The 11,690-nt window shown below is 45.6% G+C and overlaps 1 protein-coding gene and 1 pseudogene across 1 annotated transcript; both read left to right on the top strand.

The window, feature by feature from the left end:
• The first annotated feature begins 4,941 nt into the window (after positions 1-4,941).
• Positions 4,942-7,614, top strand: LOC103637000 (uncharacterized; annotated as a pseudogene).
• A 1,659-nt stretch (positions 7,615-9,273) lies between these two features.
• LOC103636999 (ethylene-responsive transcription factor ERF094) lies at positions 9,274-10,686 on the top strand. Its single transcript, XM_008659286.4, has one exon. It carries the CDS (start codon positions 9,607-9,609, stop codon positions 10,450-10,452), a length of 846 nt encoding a protein of 281 aa, XP_008657508.1. The 5' UTR covers positions 9,274-9,606; the 3' UTR covers positions 10,453-10,686.
• The last annotated feature ends 1,004 nt before the right edge of the window (positions 10,687-11,690 follow it).

Genomic DNA, 11,690 nt, shown 5'->3' with positions numbered 1-11,690 from the left:
ATGCTCAGGCTGCTCAAGAAGCTCTTCCTGGCGCACAAGTCCGGCGCCGCCCCGTCGCGGAAGGCGCCGCCCATCTGACGCAGCTGAAAAAAAATCAAGCCTTTGATGAGTAGTGCATGATGATGTGTCAGGTGTATATACGGAGGTGATCAATACACGCATGCTTCTCTCGTCTCGGTAGCACAGGACCAAGAACTTGCTGTTTGATGTTCTATTTCTCTTACAAGTTTCTCTTGTGTACTTGTGTCCCTGTCGAGAGTCTGGTTATGCCTTGGGTTTGCTTAAACTTTGACGAGCTGCAACATGTTACTAAAATCAGGGAGGGCAGCTACCAGAATTCTGCATTGAACAATATTATTTGTAAAATCAGTCACATTTTTGCATCCTTTGTCAGGTTCCTTAGCTTTTTCCAAAGCTACACAACTCATTAGAATGTTGCCTTGCAAAAGCGTGCTGTATAATCTGCTCAACTCCAACTCAACATCATCAGCTCAAGTAAAGACACAACTGTTCGAGTGAAGTAGTGAACTGTGCACAAATTAAGACTATCTGACTCTGCTACAGTTGCGAAAATGACAAAAAAAAAAGAGGGAGGATCCGCATTTCCCAAATTCAAAATATGGACTCTTAGTCACACCTTTTTCTGCTGCTGCTTTCGGCCGTTTAGATGTCGCTAGCCCGTCTAAAGAAGAATTAAAGCGGTTTGCGTATACAAATTTACAATCCTGTCATTTTTTTATTCATAAAACTGGTCCCCTTTTCTCAAATATAAATGCTTAATTCACTGAATCATGGCATCTATCGAAGATGAGCAACATGATAAAGAAGGGCCATGGCAACACGAACTACGAAGGATACCATAGGTATACAGGCATTTCTCGTCATAGAACGAACAAATTCATCAGGACCAAGAGGAAGAGATATCTCAATGATTAGCTCTATAAAAAGGATATAAATGGATGGTGTCGACTATCTATATAACACAGAGGGACGAAAAATATGAACAGGACATGCAGACGGTGGTTCATGGATGAATGGGTCGACAGCACCACTGACCTGGCAAGGAAAAAGATAATGATGTGATGATGATGATAGGAAGGTCTGGGATGGAGAGTCGGCCCACGTCATGCTTCCTTGCAATTACATTCAAAGTTTCTTCTCGCTAGCGTCTTCTGCTATGGCAACATCCAGAATCTGGAGATTAGATGGAGTATGGTAGTTAGGGAAATTGGAGTAAGAATCGATAGAATTCCATCTCAGAATTGAAGAAAGCGGATCTCTTATTGGGCCAACACATAGTACTACCAAAAAAAGAAAAAGAGAGATAAAAAGTAAGAAAGGGGGGAAATATTCATCATCATGCTACCAAAAAAGGGGGAAAAGAGAGAAACAAAGTAAGAAAAGGGAAAAAGGCTCACCTTATTCGTTTTCTCGGTGATAGACAATTGACACAATTTTTCACATATTAGAACATACATGTGTCAAATGTCCACTTTCATGATTTCCACGTAGAAGGGTTATGTGTGCAGGATACCTAATGGCAATTGGAAAATGAGAGCAGAAGCAACAAAAAGCAATGAACAAGGACCTTGACATAGACGTCATCCTCAAGACAGTAGACAACGTTGTCCACCTTAGCGCTCCGGTAGTGGCATCTGGCTTTGAGCCCTTCCTCCTCATCCGATCTGTATGCATAATAAATCAGCAAATAGCAGATTGCTCAACAAAAAGTAACACATAGCGAGCAAAAAACTGGTCAAATCAAACCAGAGTGGGGAGAAAAATATACTTCTTTGCAACTTGGTGTACAAAAAAGCTCTGCTAAACGTGCAACTATTTTCTTACAACTCAAATGTAAGTCAGGATCAGAAGGCCAAACCCACCTGGGATGGCGGCTCTAAAATCAAACATATGATCTAAATACATGAATATAATTGAGTAAGGTAAAAATTGTGGCTCCCTGGATAGAAAGCGAAAAGATAGAGCTAATCTTAACCAAAGCATGAGATCATGGCTTCAATTTTTTCTACAAGACAACATTAGAATTCAACAACTATGAGATCTGCAAGTGACTCTCAAGTTTTAGCAGCTGAAATCATCAAGAATCAAAACTTGTTACCTTGAGGGGATTTTGAACGAACACATGGTGGACATCATTCAAGTCTCGTACAGCTTCACCTGCGCAGACTTCTGCCGGCTGTAGAGCGCGGCGTTCGAGTCTTGCACCTACAACCACAAGAGTACTTTTTTGCTGTTCACGCTTATCAGAAGCAACTTCACTAAACAATTAGATAGAAATGGTACACGATTCTGGAGACTCCATGCCTCCGAGGAGTAGGAAATGATGCTTAAGTTACTTGGACGACACTCCTAAACTATTCCTAGCTGGCTAGCAGAATTCTGAGCTTTGGAGCTGGGAGAACAGGGGAGGAGCAAAAGATGCCTATGTTGTACTAATAGTCTAATACTAATAGAGCACTTTGTCACAACAACTCTTTGCACAAGAATAAAAAACATTTGAACTTTTTCCATGGTAAAACTTGATATCAAAGAAGAGAAAATCAGGTGGTCCAATTGATGCCCCCCCCCCCGAGAAATTCACCATCATGGTGTTTAATCCAGGATTTCTACGAATAGCACCATGGAAAGTTCAGAATCAAAAACATCTAAACATACTAAGAACAAAATGAACCGCACCAAGTCACTTGAATCTAAAAAACTATCCAAGCAAAGAGAAATAGACTGTCCAAGCAAAGAAAGCTTAGATGTACTGAATCTAAATCTGAAAAAAGTCAAAAACATGTCAAGGATGAATAAAGACTAATCTGAAAAAAGAGACAAAAGCATGCCAAGAATGAATAAAAACTATGATTAATCTGAAAAACGTGTCAAAATCGACCACACACTAAGCAAAGAAAGGTGGCCTACCTGAATCTAAAAGAAACTGTCGAAGCAAAGAGAAATAGACTGTCCAAGCAAAAAAAGCTTACCTATACTAAATCTGAAAAGGACAAAAACATGTAAAGAATGCATAAAAACTACGATGAATCTAAAAAAATGTGTGAAGATCGACGACTCATTAAGCAAATAAAGGTGGCCTGCAATAAATCTAAAAAACTTGTCAATGTGAGAGAAAGTATATAGAAACATGTCAAGGTCTGCTGATTATTGGAAAATAAGTTTTGATGTAAATGTGAGAGAAAATATAACTTACATAGGCATCCTTTAGTTTTAGTTCAAGATCCGCGCCCAGGTCCTCCCTGCGGCAGCGTCCTTAGAGGCAGGATCTTCGAGTAGGAGAGCACTCCGTCGTGGATCGCGAACCAGCGCGACTGCCACCCCTTGCCGATGTTTGTCCACTTGTACAGCACCTCTGTGACTGTCGGTGCCTCCTTCATGTCCTCAGCCGATGTGGTCATGTGGAGCGGTCGCTGGCCACTCCCCGGCAAGGCAGCAGGGTAGGTTGTTTTAAATTAAAAGAATACAAAACCAAGGAAACAATATATTGAGGTGGTAAAACAAAGGTGTCTTAACATGTAGATCATGGGCCAATATATCATAAATGAGTCAAAGGATGATCTTCAAGCCCTACAGAGGACTGGAAAAATCACATGGGAACAAATCATAGTATCCAATCTAAGCCCTATTAGCAAAATCAATATTGTTACCAGTCCTCATATTGTTTGTTCAGTCATATGTCATTCTACATATTATTAGTGCTAGATATTAGAAGCTCCTACTAAGCCTGTACGGTTGTATTGATACAACTTTATTGCTTTCTCTGCATTTTCAGTTTATGAAAATATTGGATGGTTTTAGCCATTTGGTCTACATAGCAAATATACTCCTACCGTTTAGTTTCATGTGTGGTACCGGGGTAAGGACAATGCATAAATGAAATATAAGGGAAGTCCTTTTATTAATATATACAGTTTGTCGTACACAATTTAGTTCCAGAAATGCAAGAAATAAAATATCTAAAAGAAAGCCCAAAACACAATGAATTCAGTGGCCCAATCTGCATCCCAAAAAATATGGATGTTACTGTGTATACTCAATTTTGTTTTTCAGTTTCAACTAATGTATTTCCCATTCAGATAATCAAGCCATATAACAATTTTCACCAAAAATGAAATATTTAGTCAGAGTTGCACCTTTCAGAAGAAGCTTTTGCTATAACTAAAAAAAAGGTCAGCACAACTTTCACCATATAACAATTTCCTTTGTCAAGTACAAATATATTTGAACATCGACCAATGGCCAAACAAAGGAGTTAGTGTTGCTCATCTTATGTCACAACTAACATTATGTCATTCATTTACAATCTGCGCATATATGTTGTACGCACTGCTCATGTAAACATAAGGGCAATTACCACTTAGCCATGATATACACAGCGACAAGATTCATAAATGCTTAAACTTAGCAAGACATGATATACAGAGCGACATGATGCATGGAAATTGATGTTTAAGGACTAACTTCTTTAATAGGATTGGCTGACAAAGGCATGGGAAGTTCTGATGGAAGTGGGTAATCCATCATGGCCAGATAATCGAATGAATAGTCGTAACATGTAATTTGGCACACAAGTTAGAAGTAGCTTTATAACACAATGGTCAGTAATCAAATGAAGGTCAAAGAAAACATGTAGTACTATGCATTATATGAAAGTATAATAATGGCAAACAGAGGGAGGGATCTGATCAGCTTATTAACCCATATCACCAGCTAAAATGCAAACATAAATAGCTAACAAAATGTATACAGTTGGAGGCCAACAATATTAGTTACTCCGGCTGTCCGGCATGCAGTTACCTCTGTGAATATCAGAACATCTGGATCTCTTCTTAGTCAGTAGCAAAAAAGGAAAACAACCATTTCACTTCCCAGCGATATGTTTCTTTTATCTAGTGTCAAATTTCTTATGTGAAAAGTTAATCTGTCTTCCATGCAGAAGCAAGGCAAATTTTCAAAGATTCTTGTTCGGTTCAGATCTACAGTATCCAGGCCTGTATTCCAAAAGATACAGCTATACTTTGGAATCATGAATTTGTGCAGGCAGAGGAGCTTTTCAATCAGCCTTTTGATTATGAGAACTGTTTGAGAGATAATAGGTATTGTTCTCTTAGCCCATTTGGTTTTCTCCCAAGTCTAAGGCATGCCCACGAAGGAATTGTAAGCAAAGACATAACCAGATGAGAATATACATAACCAAACACACATATAGATGGAGATAGATTTATATATAAAATAGTGAAATTTGTCAAAGATAATACCTTGATGCAAACCTGTGTTCATATGCATGTATATTTATGCAACTTTTATCCCTGATCAGTATTCTCAATTTCGTCACTTCACAATCATGCACAGGTTTTGTGGTGTTTTGAATTCTTTTGTCAAGCGAACATCCAATGGAAAGCATGTGAGTTCATTGCCACCAAAGCCCTTGAATAGTGCTGCAGCCGCCGCATAGTCTAAGCCTAGTGTTACTCCAAAGGAGCAGTTTGTTACTGCTCGGCGGCAAGATTTGCCTGTAAGTTCAAAGCAGGGAGCAGACACTAAGTCCGAGAAGGATAATTCCACAATATTAGATAAGGCTGGCAATGGTCCTGTTGACAAAGAACAATCAGTTGATGCCTATGCAAGCAAAAGTAAAGCTCAAAATGGAAAGGCCATGCCTAGTAATGGTGGATCGCTGGCTAACATGTGGGGTCGTGCATCAGCAAAACCTATGCCTCCAAGTACCACTAATTCTACAGCTGTAGCAAGTGTTGCAGGTATTATCTCACAAATGTTCATATTCAAATTCTTTGTGCTTTACTTTCTCGTCTATAACTCTCAGCACATATCTAGTCCTGTATATCAACCCTTTACAAGCATGCTAATATAGAACTAATGCTGTTAGTATTTTTAGCTACTGCTGATGCACAAATTTGTGCGAAGGAAGAAGCAGATGGAAATAGCAGCGATGATGAACATGGGATAAACTACAAGAGGGGATCCACTAATGCAAATAACAGAAAGAGAACAGTGGTATTTGATTATTCGGATGATGAGGAAGATGACAATATTGTAAGCATTGCATCTCCTGAGCTACCAAAACAGCATACCCCAGACCTTGTTGTTGGAATTGTTACTATATCGGTAACCAAAAGCCCAATGATCGAAGTTGTTAGCTTGCTGTTCGTAATCTACCATTACGCAACAGTAGAGGAAATTGGATCAATACCATTCAGTGAGCCACTAACACACATCATAATAGCATTCAAATGTGTATACAAACTTTAGTAACCTGTCCAAACTAACTGAATGCTTGTCTTAGTTTCACGTCAAGACCTAACCAAAGAACACTAATAAACATAAAAATGGAAGGCTGTTGGTATATTAGAGGAAACAAGACAACAAAAACTCACCACCAATGAATAGCCTGGTGGACATGAGGAGCTTTGAACACTGAAGGAGACAAGCTACCAGTGGCCCTAAACCTAACTTAGAAGACCACCAAGCCTGCCTAAGGCCGCCATTTTGAACACTAAACCTGCACATACAAGATGATAACAAAAAATCACCTGGGCATACACGAACACTTAACAACAATTAGAGCCTTACACAAGACATTGTAATAAAGTGTGATGCAAAAATGCTATTAAAATGCAAATTGCTCATATGGAAACAAATAGTGAGGGTGAGTTTTTAAAAAACAACAGCTCACCTTGGTCTCATGTTTATTTAAGATTATAAAATTGGCACATTTTCACTCTTATTGTTGGGATAAGTTGCAGTGTAGACAACATATCAAACTGGTAAGAGGCACAATCAATAATCAGAAACGACACCAATTACACACATAATGTAAAAACAAATTTCATATACAGAAGACGAAACATGCAAAAACAATTACAACCTTTACCTCTGAATTATATTCCTTAGTTCTTCATATTAAGCATAATCTTGTACAGAACTGTGACACAAAAGAAAGCAAAGCGAGCATACAGTTAGTATCAACCTCACTAAATTGTTGTACAAGTGTAGACAATTGAACCTGTGCACGCAACAACAACACCTGAACCTAAGAGAGGGGGCAAGATCAGTCAATGAATTTACCAATCCTCACCTGATAATATACAAGAATCGTTCAATAAACAAAGGGGAGGCCAGTCAGGGGGGAGCATCGCGAGTGAGGGAGCACGATCAGCGGCTAGCGGGCACCGCGACATCGACAGATGCGATGTAGATGTGGTACAGCGGGAAGGAGGCGTTGTGGACCATGAATGCACCGTCGTGGAAGAACACAACAATGGGGAGCTTCTTCTCGGGATCCACTCTCGCGGGTAGGTAGAGTCGGGAGGAGATGCCTGTAGCGAAGTCCTTGGACGCGACGCCGTTGGTGGAATTGCCATTGGGGGACGACGGGACGGACTTGGTGTCGTCGAAGCGCTCGACACAGTCGATCTTGTACACACGCAAGGCATCGGGCATATCGAACTCGAGCTTGGAGTCGGGTTCAATGGCGGCGTGGGGATTGAGGACCCTGTAGAAGGGGTGCCGACAAAGTCAGTTGTCTTTGAGGAGGGGAGGTTGTGGACGACGATGAACTCGTGATTGAGGGGGGGGGGGAGTGGAGGACGTGGTCGTGGAGAGGGAGAGTAGTTTCTTCGATTGTGTCGCGAGCATCCGTGGAGAACGAAGGGTGCCTACACAAAGATGATGAGCAGACGCACCTGTTTCTCACCCGGGCATTGGCTGGCGAGATCTCCACGAGCGACGATCTCGGGGATGGAGGAGAGGAAGCCCGAGAGTTGGCTGGCGACATCTCCAGCTGGCCGCGGCGCTTCCAAACCCCGGATGGACGCCGGCGACCGGATCTGGACCCTCGTCGCCTCCAACTTTGCTCCTTTGCCTGCCGAAGGAGTACCGCCGCCGCCTCCATGAACCGGTGACCGGAGCTGGACGGTGTTGACTCTGGCAGAGCGGTTGAGGTCGTGGGGGGGGGGGAGATTGAAGTCGTGGTGCGGCGCGCCGTCGTGGAGGCAGATTGAGGACGTGGGCACATCTCTGCGTGCGGCGCGCCATCGTGGAGGTTTAGGGCTGCCGAAGAGGATGACAGACGCTGTAGGCTGGGCTGCATAATGGGCCGCACCAACGGTTGGGCCACACGAACCACTGGGCTGCACGCAGGCACTGTTATGGGATTTATTAGATTAGTACCATACCGGCCACTAAGACAGACCAAACGTGGCTTATAAACGTTGGCGTGGATTGTTTGTTGCTCAGACTAATTCCTCTGGTACCGCACTAAGATGTATTTTTTGGCGCGGGGATGTACGTCCACGGTTGGGAGGCAGTCCACGGTTGGGAGGCAGAACGGGTCGGATCGCCTGGATGAAACGAACGGTCCAGATTACCCGGAGGCAAACGAACGGTCCAGATTACCCGGAGGCAGAACCAGGGGAGGCAGCCTACCCCTTGCGTTCTTAATAGATAGTATAGATTTCTGCTCACAGCGGCGTAGGAGCAGCGCAACGGGACGCCACACGCGATCTATCTCCTCCCGAAAGCCAAGCATATCCGCGCGCACTGCTGGCTTCCGGCTTCAATGAAGTGCGTGTGCGTCCAACTCGAGACCCGATGAAACCGTCGTTGTTACTAGTCGATCTGATGCCCATGGGCCATGGCCTAGCTAGCTTAGCTTAGCTTAGCTTAGCTTAACTTGCAGGTGAAGCTCAAGGATAAACTAGTTAATAAACTAAACCTCCATAAACGAGTGGCTGTGTCGTCTGAATGATCCGCCGCGTGCAATGATATATAGACCACTGCACCAGGACATGCACCTGCGTCTGCATGCTTAATTGTCAAGCTAGCGACCGGACGAGAGGTCAGGGGAGGAGATGAGGAAGAAGATGACCCAATCATGAGAAGATTGATTTTCTCGCTCAACACGCCAATCCACATGACCGAGATGCTTATTCTTTTGGAGAATCGATGGGGATGTTGTGTGCCAATAGTCAGCAGAGCACTCATCGTCACTAGCCAGTATAATATTCCTAGCTACAAGACTGTAAAATATATATTGGCGTCGCCATGCAATGCCATGCATGTTCGAGTCGAATTCTGTTCAAAACGACCCAGTGATCAGCTGATCTCCAAGAAGCTTAGCTTCATTTGGAGAAATTTCTCGCACAACAAATTTCAATGCAAGCGCACGACTACTTCCATTAATTCAACAACAACAAAAATGCTGCCCTAACTCTGAAAAAATGTTGCTGCTAGCTAGCTGACATATGCACGACCTGGTTGGTGGTATCCATCATGCTTTTAGTCAACCGCGCGCGCAAGCGCAAGAGGCAGGTACCATACCATTCATGCACAGCACAGGAACGCTCAAGTTTGCAGGCCAGCTAGTCACCCCGCCCCCGGGTTTCGCTAGCTACATTGACGAATGAGCCACGCTTGCTTCATTTGCTAGAAATCGCCAACTGCCAGCCATGACACAGCCGGGCCGATGGCAGGCAGGCAGAGGCAGCAGGTATATAAACCCCAGTTCAGTCCACGGCTACGATCTTCAGAGGAGGAGATTCGCTCGAGTTCCACGAGCAGGCAGCAATGGCGATTGGAGCAGCGGATGATGGTTCGCACCAGCAGCTTGCTGACCAGGCCGCAAACATCCTCGAGAATGTGTGGGCTGCCATCATAGGCTCCGGAACCCCGGCGGCGCCTTCGACGACCGAGATGAGGCCGCCGGAGGCGATCTTGGAGAGGCTTCCCAGCCTGGGGAGGTGGATTTCCATGGGAGCCGAGGAGTGGGACGAGCTCCTGCTCAATGGCGCGGCGCTCGCGTCGGACGCCGCCGCCTCCGGCGAGTTGCTCATCGCTGCCTCGCCGGCGGCGAGCCAAGAAGCAGACCGGCAGCACGGCCACCGGGCCAGCTGCAGCTCCAAGGCGGCGGCGGCGTGCAAGAGCTACCGGGGCGTGAGGCGGCGGCCGTGGGGCAAGTTTGCGGCGGAGATACGGGACACGCGGCGGAAAGGCGCGCGGGTGTGGCTGGGCACGTTCGCGACCGCCGAGGACGCCGCGCTGGCCTACGACAAGGCGGCGCTGCGCATGCGCGGCCCCCGCGCGCACCTCAACTTCCCGCTCGACGTGGTGCAGCGCGAACTGGCGGCGGCCGCGGCCCGGGACGACGGCTGCGCCGAGACGGCCCGCGTGTTGCGCCGGAAGAGGAGGGTAGCTAATCACGATGATTCTGCTGTTGGTACAAGAAGCCATCATCGGAGTGTGATGCCGGCAACTGGCCGTGATCCGACTCCGACCATGGTGTCGTTCGCTTGTGCGAGGAAAGATCAGGGGACGCCGCCGGCAATGATGCAAGGACGCTCGACCAGTGATCCAGGAGCAGTGATCGAGTTCGAGGACATCGGTGGCGAGTACTGGGACTACTTGTTCACATAATTATTAGTGCCTTTTCCTGTGTGTTTGGACTAACGGTCCTAACCAACTAGTGAAATAATATCGTGTATCCAAAATTTAGATGGTGTGCGAGCTGACACAAGCAATGTATACTGGTTCGAGCAATGTGATGCCCGGCCTACTTCCAGCAAAGTGGGATGAAACTTATATTACTCGCACAAAGGTGCCTGCAATAGAGATTACAAGCACGGCGACAGAGGGGAAGTCACCAAGTCACTAGAACAAGTCAGTAGAACTAATTGAGACAAGTGCCAATACCGAAAGACCGGAGGAAAACTACCAAGTGTTCGCCCCTGCCCCTTGGAGGAGTTATGACTGCCCTATTTATACATATATGAAATGTACGCTGCTGAGCCGGGGGCCATCATGTTTTCAGGGGAGATGTCTTGGCGTCCTGTGGGTGACATGACGTTGCACTCAGTTGTTGACTTGAGCTTGATGTTTCCCTGCTGAGAGTCGAGACCGAGGCCGAGGGATTGGTCGTACGCCTGAGCCTCGAGGGGAAGAGATGCCATACCATAGTGGTTGTAACATGGCCTCTGTATAGGTAAAAAGCCTGCTTACGGGATGCGTCAGCGTCCCTGTCCTGGATGACGTTAGGAGTCTTTCGCTGCGGATATCGAGGTCAGAGCCATGCTTGTGCGAGGCGGAAGTCTTCCCGAGGTGATGGTCAAACTTTCCCTGACGTTTGACACCGTTGGCGGAGTGGTCACCTACGGGATTCACGGTGGAGCAGGTAGCCGCGGGCGAGCTCGGGCGAGGCAGAGACAACACCCGAGGGTGAGCTCAACGTCGGGCGAGACGAAGATTGCGCCCGAGGGCGAGCCCATCGTCGGGCGAGGCGGAGTTTAGCGCCCGAGGGCCGGTTTGCTTTTCCGTCGTATTAGGTGTTCCATCAGGGAGATGGCAGGCGACATGCGTGCACAGTGGCACAAGCGTAATCATGCTGTTGCGCCTGGACACGACTGTTGTCTTGTTGCCATTGTGCTCCTGTGCCTCTGCGTGGGGTAGATGTGCGCATTAAATGTGAGTGTCCCTTGTTGTCCTTCGATTGTGCCTTGTCCTCTTTGTCTGTGAAAGTAGCCTAGAGGGGGTGAATAGGCTACACCTGAAATTTCTCACCAAAAACTTCGAGATAGTGTTAAATTCAAGTTGCACTGGCTGAGTGTAACACCCTAAATTTTGAAGTAGAAAATTTTCTTTGCTCTATACTCAAAATT

This window comes from Zea mays, chromosome 8 (assembly GCF_902167145.1).
Source record: "Zea mays cultivar B73 chromosome 8, Zm-B73-REFERENCE-NAM-5.0, whole genome shotgun sequence".
In the NCBI taxonomy this organism is placed as follows: domain Eukaryota; kingdom Viridiplantae; phylum Streptophyta; class Magnoliopsida; order Poales; family Poaceae; genus Zea; species Zea mays.
This window is presented reverse-complemented; position numbering and strand designations above follow the sequence as displayed.